The 20,144-nt window shown below is 53.4% G+C and overlaps 7 protein-coding genes across 7 annotated transcripts; 3 read left to right on the forward strand and 4 right to left on the reverse strand.

The window, feature by feature from the left end:
* Positions 1 to 20: 20 nt before the first annotated feature.
* On the forward strand, positions 21 to 4,879 carry MIP1 (DNA-directed DNA polymerase gamma MIP1; the record flags this gene model as incomplete). Its single annotated transcript, XM_076681105.1, has 4 exons — positions 21 to 267; positions 343 to 411; positions 498 to 4,192; positions 4,256 to 4,879. The coding sequence occupies 4 exons, from the start codon at positions 21 to 23 to the stop codon at positions 4,877 to 4,879; spliced, it is 4,635 nt and encodes a 1,544-aa protein (XP_076531758.1).
* Positions 4,880 to 7,021: 2,142 nt separating this feature from the next.
* JCM15063_000757 (uncharacterized protein) lies at positions 7,022 to 11,037 on the reverse strand (the record flags this gene model as incomplete). The annotated part of the gene is made up of 4 exons (XM_076681106.1): positions 7,022 to 7,098; positions 7,176 to 8,304; positions 8,375 to 10,643; positions 10,736 to 11,037. 4 exons carry the CDS (start codon positions 11,035 to 11,037, stop codon positions 7,022 to 7,024), a joined length of 3,777 nt encoding a protein of 1,258 aa, XP_076531759.1.
* A 471-nt stretch (positions 11,038 to 11,508) lies between these two features.
* Positions 11,509 to 12,239, reverse strand: JCM15063_000758 (coactosin family protein; the record flags this gene model as incomplete). Its single annotated transcript, XM_076681107.1, has 5 exons — positions 11,509 to 11,565; positions 11,628 to 11,804; positions 11,877 to 11,939; positions 12,017 to 12,151; positions 12,237 to 12,239. The coding sequence occupies 5 exons, from the start codon at positions 12,237 to 12,239 to the stop codon at positions 11,509 to 11,511; spliced, it is 435 nt and encodes a 144-aa protein (XP_076531760.1).
* A 314-nt stretch (positions 12,240 to 12,553) lies between these two features.
* Positions 12,554 to 13,784, forward strand: JCM15063_000759 (uncharacterized protein; the record flags this gene model as incomplete). The annotated part of the gene is made up of 5 exons (XM_076681108.1): positions 12,554 to 12,655; positions 12,718 to 12,758; positions 12,832 to 13,129; positions 13,197 to 13,519; positions 13,586 to 13,784. 5 exons carry the CDS (start codon positions 12,554 to 12,556, stop codon positions 13,782 to 13,784), a joined length of 963 nt encoding a protein of 320 aa, XP_076531761.1.
* A 392-nt stretch (positions 13,785 to 14,176) lies between these two features.
* Positions 14,177 to 17,390, forward strand: VTS1 (Vts1p; the record flags this gene model as incomplete). The annotated part of the gene is made up of 6 exons (XM_076681109.1): positions 14,177 to 14,567; positions 14,647 to 14,652; positions 14,733 to 15,008; positions 15,067 to 15,474; positions 15,546 to 16,784; positions 16,858 to 17,390. The coding sequence occupies 6 exons, from the start codon at positions 14,177 to 14,179 to the stop codon at positions 17,388 to 17,390; spliced, it is 2,853 nt and encodes a 950-aa protein (XP_076531762.1).
* A 986-nt stretch (positions 17,391 to 18,376) lies between these two features.
* On the reverse strand, positions 18,377 to 18,752 carry JCM15063_000761 (uncharacterized protein; the record flags this gene model as incomplete). The annotated part of the gene is made up of 2 exons (XM_076681110.1): positions 18,377 to 18,634; positions 18,744 to 18,752. The coding sequence occupies 2 exons, from the start codon at positions 18,750 to 18,752 to the stop codon at positions 18,377 to 18,379; spliced, it is 267 nt and encodes an 88-aa protein (XP_076531763.1).
* A 390-nt stretch (positions 18,753 to 19,142) lies between these two features.
* Positions 19,143 to 19,862, reverse strand: RRG9 (mitochondrial ribosome assembly protein RRG9; the record flags this gene model as incomplete). The annotated part of the gene is made up of 1 exon (XM_076681111.1): positions 19,143 to 19,862. The coding sequence occupies one exon, from the start codon at positions 19,860 to 19,862 to the stop codon at positions 19,143 to 19,145; it is 720 nt and encodes a 239-aa protein (XP_076531764.1).
* Between the last annotated feature and the right edge of the window lie 282 nt (positions 19,863 to 20,144).

The following is a 20,144-nucleotide window of genomic DNA, read 5'->3' on the forward strand; positions in this document are numbered from 1 at the left end:
CGCGGTCCGGTCGACTCGATATGCTCCTGCGTCGGGCTTACAAACGACGGCGATTCGACCTTGGTCAGCAGCACGAGGTTGCGAATCGAGGATCGCAACCCGCCTTCTCATCGTTCGGATCAATCACCCATTCAAGCCGCTCTCTAGGCTCGGTCGTACACATTGCTGAGAATGTCAACACCTTGTCACCGTCAAGAGGATTACGAGAACATGCGAGTTCGAGTTGTTTGAGCCTCAAGTTGACCCAAGCACCACACGCTTCGAACCGTGAGCGAAACTCTTCGACTGTCTGGATATAGTAAGGGTTTATTGTGGACTGACTCTCATCGTGTCTCTTGCTAGCGTCGACGAGATCGTTCTCGACTTCGACTCGGGTACAGACGACTCGATCGGATCAGGTTGGCGCTCCTCGTGAGTTTGATCAACCCTTGCTTTGTCGTCCGACAAGACCACGTTGCGAAGCAGGAACTCAAAAACAATTCTCTCATGAACAACAGCCCTGCTGAACGAGGTACAAGTACCGCTAATCGCTCCCAACTTGAGGTCTCAATTGTTTCCGCCTCCAACTTCTCCCTATGCACCTCCACCTCCCACTGCGAAAGCGATCGAAATCTCACGAGCTCACCTCGAACATCATGGATTACTCTCGAAGAGTTCGTCGTCGAGCAAGAAACTTGAACCTGCGATCGATTTCAAACTACCTCAATTGCAAGGGCCAACTCTGTCGCATCACTTTCATGCACTCGGAGCTCAAGTAGCAGAACCTTACCTCTCGCTCGCACAAGCGTACTCGACTTTCAAATTCCCTTCACAACCCGATACGGAACGGTGGCAGTTGTTGCCAGGTTGGACTCGGTACGCGTGTGACGGGAGTTGGGAACATGTCGATTTCCCTCCGGTCGAAGATCAGGCCATGGTGTTTGATGTCGAAACGTTGCCGTACCAAGGAGGAGTGTGGCCCATCCTCGCGGTCGCGATGGGCAAGACTGGATGGTACGCCTGGTGTAGTCCGTGGGTAACTGGAGATGACGATCGGCCGAACCACCTCATTCCGTTTGGACCTCGTCCTCCTCAATCGACTTCAACTCTTTCGAAGGAAGCATCTTTCGAGTCCCGATCGAGTTTGTTCGAGTCGAACGATTCTTCCCCTCGGTTGTTGATCGGTCACAATGTCCTGTACGATCGAGCTCGTGTCGAATCAGAGTACACCTTGAGACGACCTTCGACTCGATACATCGACACGTTGTCGCTACACGTCGCAGTGAGCGGGTTGACCAACCCTCAGCGACCGACGTGGATCAAGTACCGCAAGAAGCTCGATGCAGAGGAAGCTGCGGAACAACTCGATCCTACTTTCGAAGCACAGGAAGATACAGAACTCTTGACCGGTATCGAAGCTTCAGTTGAAGCGAAGAAAGCGGAAAAGCGCAAGAAACGCTCAACCACTACAGGAGAACCCGACTCGACTCCTTCTTCTCCTCCTTCTTCGAAACCTACCCCAAAAACTTGGAAAGAAGTGTCTTCACTCAACTCGCTCGCCGAAGTCGCTCGATTGCATTGCGGGATCAAGGTGGACAAGTCACTCCGATCCGTCTTGATCGACCCCAACACGACTTTGCTCGACGTGCGCGACAACTTTGCCGAACTACTCGACTACTGTGCCAAAGATGTTGAAATCACTGCTCAAGTCTTTCAAGCGTTGCTACCGAAATTCCTCGAGAGTTGTCCACATCCAGCTACATTCGCGGGAGTCATCCTCATGTCTCAACCTGTACTCCCTGTCGATCGCAAATGGCCTCAATACCTCGAACGTGCCGAACAGACGTACCAGACGAGGTTGGAAGCGGTATCGAAATCTCTCAACCAACTCGCACACGAAGCGAAAAAGAGGTTCGACGAAGCCGAACCGAACCAGGATGGCAGGTACGAATGGGAAGACGATTTCTGGTTGAAACAACTCGATTGGACTCCGAAACGTGCGAGGAGGTTGCCCGATGACGAACCTTCGAAACGGAGGACCAAGAGCGCGTTGGAGAAAGCAGTCGCCGAGGCTCAACAAGAGGTCAACTCGCAGCAGTCTCGATTGCAACCTATGAAAAAGACGAAAAAGTCACCCCGACGCTCGAATCGCAAATTGCCTACATGGGTCGCTCAGCTCAAAGATCGACCGTTGACGTTGCAAGATCCGCTCACTCCGCTGTTGTTCGAAGCGACGTATCGATCTCACCCAGTAGTCTACTCGCATTCACTCGGATGGTTGTTTGCGGTGCGATCTGCGACGAAAGCGAAAAAGTTTGTCGTCCTCGAAGGTGAACATGCAATCTCGCTCGATGACCTCGACCCTACGAAAGATCGACTCGTGCTCGAGATCGCCACCGGGAAACCCAAAGTCACATTGTATACGGTGCCGGCCAAAAAAGGGTCATCCAAACTAGTCACCCTGATCTCGACTCTGAACGTCAAGAAGGTTGCCGATGGAGTCCTTGGCAGTCCCTACGACGAGTTTGAGCAAGCCCTCTCAATTGCAAAGAAGGACGAAGGAGGCGAGACACACCAGACGGTGATGCGCAAGCTCGAACAGCTCGCCGCGACAGCTGAATCGGCCAAGAAGGCCCAACGGAACAAGAGTATCTGGTTGCGACAACTCAATTGGGACGAGGTTCAAGTCTCTTGCCCGACTGAACAGCTCGAACCTGCTCCAGCTGCTGCCTCGTCCACAGTCGTTGCTCCGAATCAGACACCTCAGCGAGCGTACAAACCGTCCGACTTGATCTGGCCGAAATGGTACTGGGATCTCGACGTTCCAGGACATGGTTTGGATGTCTCTATCGGAAAACGCGCTGCACCCCTACTCTTGCGCCTGCGGTGGAAAGGTCACCCGATCGCGCATTCAAAACAGCACGGGTGGTGTTACCGGATTCCCGAATCGGAACTCGGTCAAGCGTACGAATCGGACCCTTCGCTTTCGCCACTCTCGTTCACCGATGTCGCCGACATGCACCTCAACGAGGATACACAGGGAGCGTACGTACAGCTGCCTCATCCGGACGGGGAAGGCAAGAACGTCGGAAGTCCACTCTCGAAACCGTTCGTCGCCGCATTCGAAGACGGGATCCTCACTTCGGAATACCCTGCCGCCGAAGCTGCACTCGCGCTCAACGCCTCGTGTAGCTACTGGACTTCTGCTCGCGAGCGCATCCTGAACCAGATGGTCGTGTGGGAAGGGGATGCCAAGACTGTACCTCCAACCCCTGCCGCGCTCGAGGCAGCCGAAGCTCACGAAACGACCAGGGGTCTCATCCTCCCACAAGTGATCCCGATGGGCACGATCACTCGTCGAGCGGTCGAGAGGACTTGGCTCACCGCTTCGAATGCCAAGAAGAATCGAGTCGGATCCGAACTCAAATCAATGGTGCAAGCTCCTCCTGGGTATGCGATCGTCGGTGCCGACGTCGATTCGGAGGAACTATGGATCTGCTCGGTCATGGGGGACGCGCAATTCGGAATCCATGGCGCGACAGCGATCGGCTGGATGACACTCGAGGGTACGAAATCGGCCGGAACCGACCTACACTCGAAGTCGGCGAGCATTCTAGGGATCTCGAGGGACGATGCAAAAGTCTTCAACTACTCTCGGATCTATGGAGCCGGAGTCAAACATGCTGTCCAGCTCCTGATCAAATCGAACCCGACCCTCTCGACTGAACAGGCGACTCTGCTCGCCAAAAACCTGTACGCCTCGACGAAAGGAGTTGTTGATCGTACCGCTACATTCAAACGCAATTTCTGGCACGGAGGCACCGAGAGTTTCGTGTTCAACAAGCTCGAGGAGATCGCTCAGAATGATCGACCGCGAACTCCTGCGCTCGGGTGCGGCTTGACTGCAGCACTCACAAAGGCATACCTCCCGGCAGAAGGACGCAGCAAAGCGGGCGAAGGGTACCTCCCGTCTCGGATTAACTGGGTCGTCCAGTCGTCAGGCGTCGACTACCTACACCTCCTTTTAACTTCAATGGAGTACCTTACAAAACGATTCGAGATCGATGCGAGGTACCTCATCTCGGTTCACGACGAGATCCGGTATCTCGTCAAGGAAGAGGACAAATATCGAGCAGCGCTGGCGCTCCAGGTCGCGAATCTGTGGACGAGATCCCTCTTTGCGTACCGCTTGCAGATGCCAGATCTCCCTCAAGTGAGCTTTTGTCCTGTTTCCCCTCGCGCAGGTGATAAGCTGACAGGGAGCTTTTGTCGATAGGGCTGTGCCTTTTTCTCAGCGGTCGATATCGACACCTGCTTCAGAAAGGAAGTCAACATGACGTGTGTCACACCTTCAAATCCCGACTCGATTCCGTTCGGCGAGTCGCAAGACATCTCCGATACCCTCGCACACACCTCGAATGGATCGCTCTTTGCTGATGGACGCGACATGGCGGCAGAAGCGTCCCTCCCTCGCGTCCCCGTCCCACAACTTGCCGACTCGACCATTGTCGGCGAGCGTCACCGTGTCGACCAAACCGAGTTCCTCGTCGCTCAGACATCTTCGAAACCGTCGGAAATCATGAAGCTCTGGAAGCAATCAATCGAGAACGCTCGCAAGACTCCTGTGAGCCGTTCGCGGGACAACCTGGGCTCCGTAGTCGACCAACCCATGAAAAAGATTCGCTCGATCCGGTTTGAGCACGAGGACGAACAGCACGACGTTCTTCGGGCGACTCCTCAGCAACGTCGAAGACGCGCTCTGGCAAAGTCCGATCGTCAAAGCCTTGGACAGTCTCAGAATCCGATCGAGGACGACGAGTTTGATGTCGAATTGCCTCGCGAACTGGACGAAGACGAGACTTATTCTATTCACAAACCTCTCAACCGTATGCACGTGTAGTTCTTGACCTTTTTCGAAACCTGTAGCGTTCTCTTCTACAATTGTTTTGTTGTCACCAATACGAATTTTTGCATTTCTCTCGTTATCTCCACGGCTGGGCTTACTCCTCGGTCCGGGTTCACGACTAGTCTTGACGGAGCGCGTGCGATATGGCAAAGGGACGATGGACAAAAGAGCAGGACGCGAGACCTGGATTTGCGAAGGTCAGCACGAACCTCTGCGCTGTGTTCCCTTTCTTCTGAACCTTTTCGAAACTTCCCTTTCTCCCTCCCCTGTTTCACTCGTAGATTCCTCTCCAGCGATGAACGATGCTTTACCCCTTGACGGTCGCGACGTTTCATCTTCTCTCCTCCTCCCGCTCGATCTTCCACTCTCTCCTGAGTTCGCTGGCAGTAGTCTTCGAAGCGCCGACAAACACGGAATTGCCGTCTCCTCCCCTCTCACGCACAACGCTTGCTCCATCTACATTCAGTCTCAATGTCGTCGTTCCGCCCACGTATTTTACTTCTGCGTCTCTGCTCCCCTCGCCGTCGATCGCTCTCGTCCACGCCACCCTCTATCCTGTCGCAGGTGTTCAAGGCAAGAGTATCGAAGCAAGCATCCGACGATCTCAAAGCTCTGCAAGAAAATTCTGTCCCTATCGCAGTTAGTTTCCCTGTTTATGTAGCCTACGGGCGCCAAGCTGACAGCTATAGCTTTGCCAGAAGTCTCCTGTCCCGCCTACGCGCCCGAGTATATCATCGTCGGCTGTCTCATCGAAGCTTATAGTCCCGCGTGCCGGGCCTCGTAGCCGGCCTGTCCCAAACACAGGCCTAACGCATCCTGATGGTCGACTTAAAAGTCGAGTAGCCACACCCAGCACGAAGGTCGATAAGCGTATCGCGCAATATTCAGCTAAGGAGCGAACAGCTGCCGCCAAGACCGACGCTATGACCGCTCGGCCGGCGAAGACAAAAGTGAGTTGCGCATCTCGTACAGACGCAAAACTCTTCAGCAAAGACTGACAGGCTCGACGCGCAGACTAAGACTAAACGTCGAATTGTCAATGCACAGTCAAGCGCTCAATCCGGAACCATCAAACCTCGTATGAAACCAACGACTACGTCGTCGACAACGAAAACCGGCCTGGGTGTCCCTCTGATCCAGTCAAAATTTCCCTTCTACAAAGTTTCGGAGGTCCGAGCTTCGGTACTTGATTCTGTCGAGCTCGAACCAATTTCAGTCCGTCAGGTGCGTTAACCTTTGGGGACCTAGAACTCGAAGAAAAACCCAAGAATAGTTCTGATACTTTACATAAGCAGATTGATTCGAACGAGTCGTCGCCGGTCACGGACATCATTCAATCAACCAAGATTATGAATGCGGCTCGTTGGGAGTCAGCAGTACTTGCAGGCAAAGAGAAACTCGTCGTCGAGCAAAATGCGATCCTCGAGCTGGACCAGCTCAATGGATACCTGGCTCAGATCAAAACACTCGAGCAAGACTCGATGTCGTTTCACCAATCCCTCCAGAAATCGTCTTTGGTCGAGCATGATCTCTGTCGGCGGATCGATTTGCTACGTGCCGCGATCGCAACAGGTCGCCACGCCCCTCCCAAATTCATGCAATCGTCCAAATCCAATCAGCTCGGACAGCCTCTCGAAGCGGTCCTGTTCGCCGATCAAGCTTGTACAAGATCATACCGTGTACCATTTTCGGTCCTCCTCAAAACGTACACTTTGAACGGAGCGTGCAAGCAGGGCGAATTTGCCCGGATCCAAAAAACTGCGACGAAGAGGAGGGTCGAGGTTGAAATGAGACTCTACAGGCTCCGCTTCCCCGACTTCAAATCGAGGGAGCTTCAAACTTGATTCTGACTCGTAGTTACCGTACATTGCGCTGGACGCTCTTAGACTCTTGTTCTCGTTTGATTTATTGGCATGGTTTCTGCATTCAAGTTTGTGCATTTGGAAGACATATCGCATTTTGCAGTGAAGCGAGAGATGTGCGAAGTGAGCGAGAGGGATTTTGCGAGTGATGTAGCAACAATGTTAAAGTAAGGATAGTTTGACAGATGAAGGAGAAAAGGAACGGGAAGGGAGGAAGCGACAAGTATGCGGACATATTGAAGTGATTCCGATTCTGAATAGCTGGTCGTAACGATTAGGGTCGAGAAGGGAAAGAAGGTACAGGGGGAATTGGCGCCTTGGGGTTCGAGTAAAAAGTTTGAAAGGTTTGTCCTGCAAGACGTGTCCAAGTATTGAGAATTCAGCTTTTGGGGAAAGTTCGAGGCTGATCTGGCAAAAAAGGTGCGTACGTGACCACCGTTTAGATGTTTCGTTCTCGGAAGCGTCCGACACGTCAAGGAAGGATCGATCCGATCCGGGACCTGCAGGGGGGATCTTTGTGAACGAGATTGGTGACCTTGATGTCTCGACAGTGCGATGAGGAGAAGCTTGATTGTTCTGCTCGAATGAAATCGACGATTCTTCTTTTCCATCATCTCCTTCGTCGTCGCCATCGGAACCAGCATCCTCAAATCGACCATCCTCATCCACGGTCGATGGAGGTATGGGGAAGCTGCTCAGCATAGCACTTTTCGAACTTTGAAAACTGTAACTCCTCGTACTTGCTCCTCCTTCCATGTTGACGAATTTCGCCGCTGTCGGTGAGATCCTCAAGTTGTGAGAACCGACCGAGAGATGACTCGCACGTTTTATCATGGTCGGGACGTCCCCGCGGAAGGACATACGGGAAGAAGTTGGTGGTTCACCGTACGTGGATGACAGAGTTGGAGACGTCGGCAGGGAAGGGATCTCGAACGTAAAGGATCGATTATCGGCAGCGTGGGAGGAGGTCGTGTGCATAACGACGGGCGATGCAGGAACGGAGGAAGAAGGAGAGAAATCCTCGAGAAACGAGACCGGAGACCTTCTGCGCATCGCTTCTTCTCCTCGATCGGGATTACATTCGTCTGGCCCATCGAAATCGATGTAGCTGATGTTTGATATCCTCGAAGAAGTGCGCTGTGTGTCGACGATCGTTTCTTGATCGTCCTCGGCAAGCGAATCGAGGTATTCGCGAGCGAACGAAGTCGAGGCCCAGGGAGTTTGCGCTGGAGTTGCGAGAGGTCTTGTTCCCACAGTACGCGCGGTCGAATTTTCTGGTACTTCTCGAGCGGTAACGAAAGACGCTTGCGCCGAAGACTGTTCCGTGGCGTTCCTGACCAATGGAGGAAAGAGGTTCGTTGCGATCGGTCGATCGGATGAAGGGAACAAAGCTTCGAGGCTCCGACGAGTCAATTCGAGATTGAATGTGCCTTCGGTATCGGTGGTAGCTTCTTCGTCCTCATCCTCGCTGGCAACCAGAATAGAGAGCGGTGCTTCGAGGACACTTGGATCACCAGATCTTCTTGGAGGTTCCTGTCGACGAGGAGGTGAGAAGAACTATGTGCCAACAAAGGTTAGTCATCCTTGCAATCGTCTGCGATTCGGAGAAGGAGATTGTTCGTCTCACGAGGTCGTTCCAGTTCCCGTTCACGTCCATGTTGAATCCTTCACTACTGTCCGAGTGTGAATTGAAGGAGTCTTGACTGTGTGGACTGGCGACTTCAGGAAGCGGCGATAGCTTCGAATTGAGTTCGGCAGATGTAGGAGCTTCTGTAGTCGGGATTTGATGAATGCTGAGAGGAACGCGTCCGGTAGAGATCGAGTTCAAGCGAGATTCGAGCGCGTGGGACCAGCGAGTCGCAGATGCCACAGACCCGGTAGACCAACGTTCTGAATGAGGTCTCTCAGCCGGGTCGACCCAGGTAACCGGTACAGGTGGAGGTGCGCGGGAAGGCTCATAAGGTTCGGCTTGGGGAGATCGCAAAAGGTGATGCAAGTGAGGTGGAAGGGAAAGGAAAGCGTTCTGGTTCGGGAGTGATGGTCGACGATGATGTTCTGTAGTGATCAAGAGGGTCGTGTCGGGGTCGTCGATACTGAGAGCTTGTCCGTACTGCGTAGATGCTGTTCTTGCGGAATCTTGGAGGGACAGAGGCACGTAAGAGGAAGAACCTCGAGGAAAGATTGAATCGACCGAAGGAGAGGTGCGCAAATGTCGGATAGGTTTCCCCCTGACCGTCCGGGGAAGTGACGCATCAACTTCGTCCCGACTTCTCGTTAGAGACAACGATAGCTTTTTGCCGTGTAGAAGATGACTCGTGAATGGTTCGAACGAGTGAGGGAGGGGAGGAGAATACTCGTGTAGCTGGGGCATAGCTCGAGGACGTCTCGGAACGGCAGCAGTTGTGGCAGTAGTTTCGCCTTCGGTACCGCTATCGAGCGCACTCCTTCGTTTTGACGCCTCGATCTCTTTCCGAACTCTTTTGCGTTCCTCTCTGCGATTCCTCGCTCGCAAACTCATCTTCTTGTCGAGTGAGAACCCTAATCCGATATTTCCGAGTCGATGGTTCTGTGCGAGCGTCTTGACTGCCGAATCACTCCATCCTTGTCGTTCCCTCTCAAACTCTTCGTTCTCCCAAAGAACCCTCAACACGCTCGACTGATCTTGATCGTGTCCCTCGATCGTTGTTTGTCGATCTTGGTCTGGTTCAGAACCACCATGTTCACTACCGGAAGAGAGTACCAACCGAGGTCGAGGCAAGAACAAACTCTTCTTGGAATCGAGCTCTACCCAACTCTGATTCTTCCTTTGCCTCAAGGTCGCGGGCGTCGTGTCTGAATCAATTGCTTTCTTCTTCTCTTTCCGACGAGTCGATGAGGCGCCAGGTTGCTTTGATGTTGTACGAGAAGGAAACACTGGATCTTTCTCGATCCTTGCCAGATCTCCTTCTGTATTGCGAGAAACTCCCACCAACTCATCGACGATCGTCGACGGGACTTGCTTCTCCTGTCGTCGTCTTCCTCCATTTCGAGCAGAACCCTGAGCTTGAGGTTGGCGGGTCTTGGGATCCCTCGGGACCAGCAGTTCAAAGTTGATCGGTACAGGTCCGACGACATACCTACTAGTACTTGGAATTGATGTTGCTGGAGGTACAGATTTTGCACGACGAAGAGGATATCGATATCGACGATTCGGGTGATTCGGATTCGACGAGGAAGAGCCAGACGAAGCTGAACGAGCCCGACGATGAGCAGAGTGGCGACGTGGAATACGCGTGACTGGTTTCCGTTTAGGAGACTGACGTCGTTGAGCTGTCGTCGGTGTCGTGGTCGATCGTTTCGGGCTCAGCTCAGACTCGCGGGAATGAGGGAACGTGGGATCGACAGGAGATGTCGGAGCGAACGGCGAAGGAGGCTCAGATGGAACCGTTTTGGGATCAGAGTCGGACGGTGGGAACAGGGGCAATTTGACACCTTCAGGTCCCAACAGTGGGGTCGAACCGAGGTTCGCGACGAACGAAGGTTGTACCGAACCGGAAGGGGCCGGGTCTCGCGCCAGAGTAGGCGAGAGGTGGTGTCGAGGAGAGAATCGAGGGTCGGTCATATTTGGACCCTTAGTCCGTGTGGGAGATGCTGAAGGAGACCTCGCCAGGGGTTCGCTCAAAACTGGAACTCCAGCCGACCAGGCCTGAGACTTTGGGACTACGATCCGAACTGGAGGTGTCGGAGTGACTGGAAAGTCGCTCGAACCGGTCGATCCAGTTGCGGTCGAGTTGGCACTCGCAGTCCTGACGTGATCGTGCTCGAACGAAGCGTTTTGGAGATTTCGCAACGAACTCGTTCGAGCATGTCTCGTGACTTGCTTGGGTTGAGCATGTTCTGTACGACGATGTTTTTCACTGGTCAGACGATTCCGATCACCAGGCTGCAGTGGAGGACGAGGAGAGACTTGCGAAACGAAGGGGGCTGTGCAGCCCAATCGAATCCTGACAGGAATCTGGCGTTTGGCAAGTCTGCGACCGCCTGCCCATGCTCGGATCTTCTCAGATCATCGCGACCCTGAGCCTGGTCGCCGTCGTGGGGTTGTAGCGCCAGGAGATCATCCTGAAGGAACGGGTCTTGATCCGTCTCGCACAACTTGATGCTATGGCGGCGGGGCGATATGGTTGATACAGTCGGAATAGCTCGGTGGTACTCCTGCGGCGCTGTCGATGAACGTGGCAGAGGAACTGTGCCGGACGAGATGATCAGGGTGGACGACCCGGCTCCCGTCGCCCTCCGAGTCGGATCCATTCAGCGTAGCCAGGGAGACAATCGAGAGCTCCCTGTGGGCCAGTCTGCGATCTTGCAGTGTGTATTGACGGTGACGTGCGGGCGGGAGAGAACTTCGAGTTCACGCTTTAATTGCATGCGACATCATGCATATCTTACGATCGCAAATACGTCCAGGTTCTCTCATTCTACGATCTTGACGGTTTCAAGAACTCTGGCAACAATTCTTATGTGGCGAAAAAGTTCAAGCCGAGAAAGGAGCGAGCATTTCCGCCCCGCCCGGTCCCCGTACAGGCTACAAACCTCGGAGTACCCATCAGGAATTCCAAGCGGGCAAGTCCCTACCTAGTCCAAGCGAGTGAAAGCGTGGACTAGGAATGCACTCCTTTTAAGACCGAGAACTGGAAGTCTCGATGGGCTGAAACCTACGTTACACATACACATTTTTCAATCAATCCAATTTGCCTTCGTCGAGACATGCTGTAGCTCGGTCTATGCTCGATCGTAAGAAGCTCCTCCGGCTTTCCTCAACCTCGTCACGATTTGTTCCTGACAGTTCTCGCAGATCAGCATAACGAAAATGATAGGAAGAGAGTGAGAGAGAGATTTACCTCGTTCAAATCTTCGATCGAACCCGCGGGAACTTCGATCGAGTATTGACTCAACACACGTTTAACGTCGGCCGAGTGAACCGACAGTTTCGCCTTTCTCATGACTTTGACGCTCGAACCGATCCAGGTTACGAGGATGAATTTCTCTCGAGTCGATTCCGTATCGTTGGCGTACTTCTGTAAAGAGCGTGGGCTCGATGCCTCAACAGCTGTCTTTGAATGGAGAAAGAAAGACGGAAACAGACGGACAATTCGGACATAGGCGAACGAAGCGTTTTCTGGTTTCAAGTGACCCTTGAGTTCCTCGAGGCCCTGAATTTCGAGAAGAACGACGAGTTAGGATTGCTCAAGGAAAACAAGATAGCGAGAGAAGAGAGGAGGGAACGGACGCCGGAGCCGGTCGCGGTCAATTCGAGGGTATCCTTTGATGGCGAGACGTAATCGATCAAGAGCCATTTTGTTTCCGTCTTGTCGTTCCGCACGTCCTCGTACGCTTGCTGGATCGAAGGGGAGGAAACGTCTGCCTGACAACCTCGAAAGAGTGATCAGCTCCGGGTGGGGGAGTCGACCTCGACGGTCCGCTCGAGGACTTGGATAGGGGAGACCGACCATATCTATTGGAATCGCTCACGGGACGAGCAGCTTGCAACGGACTATAGACCGGGGCGAGGGAGTGGACAAAGGTCAAAGACGTGTCGCGGTAGACAGCTCGTCATCTCTCTTATCCGGTCGTGTCTCTCGGTGCGAACGTGGACTATTCGCTCCGCTACTCTCTGCTCGACATTCTGCTTCGAGGCTCTGGCGCTACAGGGCTGCTGCATCTTTTGACCGGGTCTGCAGGGTCGGTCACGGTTTATATTCATTTATCGATCAACTTCGTCATCATCAGCTCTTCGTTTCTCTCGTTCGCTATTCTCAAAGTCACCATGTCGACCAAACGACCCAGTGTACCTGGAGGAACGATCTATGTGCAGGCTCGGGATCAAGCTGCGACGCTCGTCGATCATTACCAAACCTTCTTGTTTGACGTGAGCTCCCCTCTTGCTCTGATCAGAAGCTGTTACGACCCTGACGCAGTTTGCGATCTCAGTGCGATGGTGTGATCTGGACTGGACCTGCTGGCGATACCCTGTATAGAGAAACATCACTACTTGCTTTCTCCCGCACGTGCACTCATGAATGAAATCTCTCCCTCATACTTTAGGACTCCCAACATTGCCGAGACGCTCGCATACCTCCGCAGTCGATCGAAACAGATCGCGTTCATCACCAACAATGCGACTTTGAGTCGTCAAGACTATCACCAGAAATTCGCACACTTTGGGATCCAAGTCGAACTCGACGAGATCTTTACGTGTGGTTCGGCCACGGCGTTGTACTTGAAACATGAACTCGTACCTAAACGCAAGGAAGCAGGGAAACCGACTGGAGTGTACTTGATTGGACAAAGAGCTATGGAGAGCGAGTTTGAACAAGTCGGACTGCCGTGGAAAGGTGGAACTGTGAGCGAATACATCTTTCTGTCCCACACAAATGATGCTCTCCTGACGTCGAAAGACTGTCATACAGGATCCGGAAGACGACGTCTTGCTCGCACCGCAAGACTTTAGCTCGATCGTACCTGACCCAGAGATCGGGATCGTCGTGTACGCGTTCCAGATGCGAATCAACTACAAACAACTCGCCAAAGCGTACAACTACCTCGCTTCGAACCCAGACTGTCAACTCGTGTTGACGAACGACGACCAGAACTTCTTGTTGCCTTCTGGAGGGTACGCTCCGGGAGAGGGAGCGATCGCGTCCGTGTTGTTTGGTGCGTTGAAACCTCCATACGCACAACCTCTCATCGTTGGGAAACCCCATCAAGTTTTACTCGATATTGTTCACTCTGCGTAAAAAACTCTCTCTTCTCCTTCTTCTCTCTTACTCTTTTCTCGACTGAACCCTTCTGGCGTTAGGTTAAAATTCAACCCTCACGATACGCTGTTTGTTGGAGATCGATTGGCGACCGACATCTTGTTTGCCAAGCGAGGTCAAATCGACAGCTTGCTCGTGTTGACGGGGATTCAAAAACTCCAAGACCTCGAACCGTTGGACCGAGACAAGCGTCCAGAATGGGTCGCCGATTGTGTCGGAACTCTACTCGATCAACCTTAGATTTATTCATTGACTATTGTACGAGTATTGTATTGGCATTGTAATACTTTATTTCGATCACGACTGCTTGTCTAAAGAAGGAAATGTAAACAAAAGAGTTGGTCAAGATTCGAATGTCAGAACAGACACGAGGGGTACTTCCGGAGAGTTGCGGAACAAGAGAAACACCGCGACCGACGACGACGACGACGACGCGTTTCAACTTGAGAGCGATCCCCTCTTTTTCGCTTTCTCGGCAGCAGGTCTCGCTCTTCCTTCGTGAACCCGACCGTTGATCGAGGGTCCTCTCTCCTCTGACGGCGCAAGCTACCGAGTAGCTTCGATCTTGAAACCCACTGGGTCCACTTATTCCACCACACTCGCAACACTACACGCACTCTGTTCGCTCTACCATGGCAACGCGCAACGACTCTCATTCGCCGCGTCCAAACTCGCTCGCGACGATGGCCGGTGGTACCACAACAGGTTCGAGTCCTCGACCGGTCACTCGTTCCAACGATCCCACCGCCTCGACCCAACCCCTCAAGTTCAGAGCATCGATGGGAGTCGCGACGACGAGTCCTCACCTGGCACACGCGGGCTCGGAAGCGACGAGGTGGGGACCGGCGCACACGACGAATCACTCGAACCTCGCTGCGGCGAATCACGCAGGACCCGGTTCGAGAGGTCCTTCAGGAGTCAGCCCCGCACGTGCTTCGACTGGAGGAACCGGACTCGTCAATCATCACAACTTTGCAAACCCTGCCATGAACCAAAGTCAGGGAGTGTTTCATTCGGCAGAGAGTCAGTTTCTTCCCCCTCTCTCGTCATCATTGCAGTGGGACTGACCATGTATTCTTTCAAATTTCACGCTCGACTATAGCCGAAGGTCAGTCTCTTAGCGGGTTTCAATCACGAAAAGAAAAAAGACAAGGACTGAGCTGACGCACGGTGGTTGTTTCCCAACAGCAATCGACCGGTGGTTCGAAGACTTGCAACACTATGAACAAACTCTCGAAGAGATGGCCGCTGCTTCGCTCGATCAGAATTTCAAAGAAGAACTGTCGGCGATCGAACAGTGGTTCAAAGTCTTGTCCGAAGCGGAACGCACTACAGCGTTGTACTCGCTCCTGCAGAGTTCGACTCAGATGCAGATGAGGTTCTTTGTCACCGTCTTACAACAGATGGCGAGGTCTGATCCGACCCAAGCTGCCTTGCTCTCTCCCGTCGTCAACGCAAACTCTCGTAAATAAGAGACTCCTTCTTGCTCCGCACTTAAACTGACATGATTCTTTTTCGACAGTCTCGCTCGAAGCTCAGATGGAACAAAAGATGTCGACTTTGGGACTCAAATCGCCTTCGTCCCCCATGATTCGACAATTCGCGCGATCGTCACTCGGGCCCAACCCGACCAACCCCAACACGATCGCGAACCAAGAGTTTCTCTCGCCGAACCCTGAAGATTCTTCTTCTTCGTCGATGACGACTGCTGGTTCTACGCAACACCGAGGTACGAAACTTTCGAGCTCGACGAGAACTTCGGCTCCGGCCAATTTGTTGCTGTCTTCCTCGAACGCGACGGGAGGAGTCGGGTTGGGGATGGGAGAAGGGTTGAGGAGTCCTTTGTGGAGCAAAGAAGAGACGGTCAGAGAACGCAGTCCGAGTCCTGCTCAAACAGGTCAAGGGACCTCGCGACCGAAATCGACCGAAGGTTCGTTTCTCTCCTGTTTCTCCCTTCTCGCTTTCACGCTCTTGGCACGTGCTAACAAGATAAGTTTCCAGGCTTGAACGCTTCTTCAAACAACAACAACAACTTCCTTAGATCCCCCGCGATTGGAACAGGAGGACTCGACGGATCTTTAAACTCGTCCTCGTTCGACAACCAATTGTCCCCTCTTGTTGGAGGCAGTTGGGCTTCAATGGTCAACACTCCCCTCGTACCCATGTTTGGCAAGAACGGGGAAACGATGGAACCTGGCAACTTTGGAAGTTCCGTATCCCCGAACCCAAACTTGAACACCAACACGAACCTCGACAGTTCGTTGATCGGACACAAACTCGGTAGTTGGCAACAACAGCAGCAGCAACAGACTGAAGCGGGAGGAATCGTGTTGGACGACGTGAGAAAGTTCCGCAGGTCGGCACGTGTGTCGGGAGGTGCGCTCTCGGGCATGTACCCGGGCGAATCCATGAACAACAACAATCACAACAACGAGACGAAATCGATTCACACGGCGCAGAAACGCGTTCAGGATCAATTGCAGGCCGTGCAACAGTTGAAAAACTTGCAACAATCCGCCATGTCGCTCGGGTTGGCCAGTTTGCCCTCGCCGAGTCTCAACAACAACGCTTCTGCGAACGGTCAACAAGGAAGTGGAGGATCGAGGGTCGGTAGTAACGGCGCGTTGAACTCGCCCGGACTGCAACAGACTGCGATGCAAGCTCAACAGAATTGGAGGAACAACCAGTCGGCTGCTGCTGCAGCTTCTTCAACCGGACTCGGCGCGAACCAGTACTCGTCATCGTCCTCCTCGTCAGCAGCGGCTGCACTCCACAACAACCAGCTGCTTCAATTGCAGCAGCAACAGAACCAGTACGGAGGAGGAGGGGCCGGAGGAGATCAGTTTGCCAACATTGGTTTGGGAACGAACCTGACCCTCCCTTCGGGACTCGCTTCGCCCTCGGCCACTTCTGCGGCAGCTTCGAATCAGCAACAACAAGCGCAACAACAGCTCGCATCCTTGATCGCCCTGCAACAACAGATGATGCAGCAACAACAGCAGTTGCAAACACTCGCTGGCCTGTCACCCAACTTGGGAGCCGGGATGAGCTCCATGGGACTCGGAGGATTGGGCATGATGGGTACCGGCGCAAACTTGAGCCCCAACATGGCGGCGCTTGCGGGCCAGATGAACGGTCACCTACACCACCACCATCCGCAGATCAGTCCTCGATTGGGAGGCACTCATCACACAGGAGGTCACCAGAACAACTACGGTCTCGGAATGGGAGTCCTGGGAGGTGAATTGACGGTTTCTTCTTTTCTGGACTCCCTCAAGACAAATTGCTGAACAGCTCTCTTTGCCAAAAACAGGGATGCCTTCACCTCGTCGCTCACCTCGTCCTCATGATGGACGTTCGCCTCAGTCTTTCCCCATGTCGTCTCACCGTTCGGGCAACTCTTCGACCGCATCACAACTCCCGTCGGGTTCCGGTTCGAACCCGGACGAACCGCTCGACTTTGCTTTGCTCGGAGACACTCCATCCTGGTTGAGGAGTTTGAGGTTGCACAAATACACTTCGAACTTTGAAGGGATCGGATGGAAAGAAATGGTTCGCATGTCGGATGCCGATCTCGAGAAACGAGGCGTATCGGCGTTGGGCGCGAGGAGGAAACTCGTCAAGGTGTTTGAAACTGTTCGCTCGAAGACTGGCATTGCAGAGGACCCGACATCTTCGACAGCTCCAGCGATGGATCCCACGAGTTCGACTGATTCGACCTCGCCAAAGGAAGACACGGTCGATCAAGATTCGTCGAAAGATGCCAAGGCCGAGGAAGAGAAGCGCTCTGGACTTGAACCCTCGTCAGAAGATTACGAAACGGCATCGGACAACGCCAAGAACTGATTGGCTTTCGTCCCTAATACTTGGCGCTAGTTTCCTCTGGCCCGAGCGCCTTCGCTCTAGTGATCCGATCGAATCGCACTTTGCACCACCCACTCACACTCCTTTTCGCTCTCAAGCCCGAAATATACCTTTTCCTTCTTGCTGCCACTTACGTACATCCCCAAATCGCGCCTCAATTCGCCTTTCTATGCTGAAGAAACAGACAATCTTTCTTCTTTTCTACATCTTGTCCTCTGTTCCGTCTCTCCAATTTTTGCTATTCCAGGGATGACAGTCACGAGTCTTGATCCCTCCTGCCACGTCTCTCATCGACCTTGCTACCTGTACCTGTCGGTATTTCCTGCTCCCACTTTTGCTCCTTCCTTCAGTTTTTTCTAGTTTTTTTTTCTTATTCTTTGGTTTCTTTTGACTTTTGACAAACCGGTTTTGTTTCTGCCTTTGCATCTCGGCCTCTTCGAGAGACGTTCGGTGTTAGTGTCGGTCAGATTGTACTAACTCGTTTGTTCAAAATCGTAGTCGAAAGGGAAGCAGACTCGAAAACGCAGGTTCTTGACTACTAGGCTGCCCTTCGTGTCGGCGGGGGCGTTGTCTCAGTTGATACGACCCTAGAGTTGTCTCGTTCACATAGAAATGATGATGATGATCAGAGCGTAGAGCGAGTACCGCGGTCATGGGGGCACCAATCGTTTGGGCGTCCATGCAGGAGGAGTGCACGGATGCCGCTTGGACGAGGGCTTCAGCGTGGGTTTCCCTTCCACTTCAGGGTGAGCAACGTCGTCGACGAATCTGGACGGTCGGTAAAGACCATGACATTTGCAAGCTATTGGTCTTCAGCACTGACTACTACGTATTTTCGCGCATAGAGGAATACCCGGACGATTTCCGACTATGCAGACTGGAGGAAGGCATTGAGAAAGCGGAACCATTTTGCGTAAACGTCCAAGCAACTCTCGGGTGGGTGACTAAAGCGGCATGAATCGAGGAGACTAGTCTCCCTGCATGGGTTCCTTCATGGGCACGTCTTTGCCTTGCTCGACTGTTCCTCCCTGACTGTCGACCAATGCGCCACTTTCCTCTTCTACGAGACCGCGGCCTGGCGCAGTATCGGCACCAGTCGCCTCCGCCTCGGCTTCGGCTTTCCATCTCGCGAGCGTGGCCCACATGGCTGCTTCCCTCGCTTCGTCGTCTCTGCGGTGCCTGTCGGCAATGTAGGGAGGCACCATGTGGTAGCCGAGGTCTTTCTTCTGGCCAATGCGGCAGTAGCAAGCGATCTTGAGCTTGGGACACGAGAGAGAGAGGGGGACCTCAGCGACTATTCCCAACTTGCTGTCGTAGCAAGGACGAGCGACATACCCGCGCCATTGCGATACTGTCCCGTATTCTTCGGTAACGATGCGTACGGGTAAGCGAGATCGTCGAACGCGAGTGAGCGAGCAGAGGGGAAGTGGGGGGCTAGATGAGCGACAGCTACGAGCTAAGTAAGCTCGGGATCCTCAGTAATGAGAGCAGAGGTCACTCTGGCGTGAACAGCGAGCTTGCAGGAGGCTTCTCTGCCTTGACAAGAGATTGGTCGGGAGGCAAAAGGTGGGAGGCGCTTCACAACCTTGGCAAACACTGAACTTTCAGCAGAAGAAACAGCTAGCGGAAATCTCTGATCGCAGAAGTTTCCGCCGATAAAAACGCGGGCGGCGGAAATTTCTGAACTTCCCGCTGAAAAAACCACTGGCGGAAATTTCACATTGTATTGACAAGTCAGCGAGTACGAGAAGAGTCGTGCCGTTCTCGCAACCGCGACATCTCGCTCTTTTCCCTCGATCGATCTCCTTCCCACGTTGCTTGGGACTGATCGAGTTGTCGATCACGTTCGAGTCGACGTTTGCGCTCTCGTTTGTCCTGCTCGTCTTTGCTCAACTCGAACCGACTCTTGAGGACGCGCCTGACCGCTTCCGGACTCAGTTTGAACCGTTCGCTCAACACGGGGATCGAGTGAGTGACGGGATCGACTCGGTGGAGAGTTTTGACGAGGTCCATCGCTTCTCTCGAGATTCGTTTCGGAGGGTTCCACCCGTTCGGGAACTTGTCTTGCAATGCGAGTTTGTGCTTCTTCCATTCAGGTAGGGGTCTTGAAGATCGGGCTTCGACGGAAGGGTCGATCCGGTGCAACTGTGCGACGTCGTCGAGTTGTTCGCGTTGTCGTTTCTGTTTGAGCCTCGCTTCGATTCGACTCGGCTCTCGTCCAGGTCGATCAGTTACCCCGCGTAGTGATCGATCTGTCTTTGTCCTGTCTGGCGTCGGGTAGGTCGTCGAGCGGAATTGGTTCGGTGGATATGAAGTGAGAGACGACGGTCGAGGTGTTTGAGCTGAAGCGCCGGGTCGAGACTGGAACCCTCTCGGAGAGTTGCGCCGGCGTGGAATCGAAGACGAGTCGCGATCGGAAGCAGGTGCGGTCACGGGTCGAGAAGAGTGCAACATTCGACCGACGATGGACGGTAGAGAAGGCACAGGGGTCGATACGGGTCCGAGAGGGGTACAAGCTGATCGCAGTGCATCGTAGAGGGTCCACCTGCACCGCATGACGGAGAGCGTCGAAAGGGTTCGAGGATCGAGCGGACGAAGCAGGCAATCGACGAGAGAGGCCAAGAACGCAGGAGAGAGAAGCTCGTGCTGCACTCTCGAGGGCTAGTATGTGCTCCTACGACGCGAGAAAAAAAGGAGGCGAGTTGAGAAGCGGGCCGGCGAGTTTCAGTTGCTGCG

This window comes from Sporobolomyces koalae (assembly GCF_050403365.1).
Source record: "Sporobolomyces koalae JCM15063 DNA, S_koalae_JCM15063T_v1_ctg55, whole genome shotgun sequence".
NCBI classification, from domain to species: domain Eukaryota; kingdom Fungi; phylum Basidiomycota; class Microbotryomycetes; order Sporidiobolales; family Sporidiobolaceae; genus Sporobolomyces; species Sporobolomyces koalae.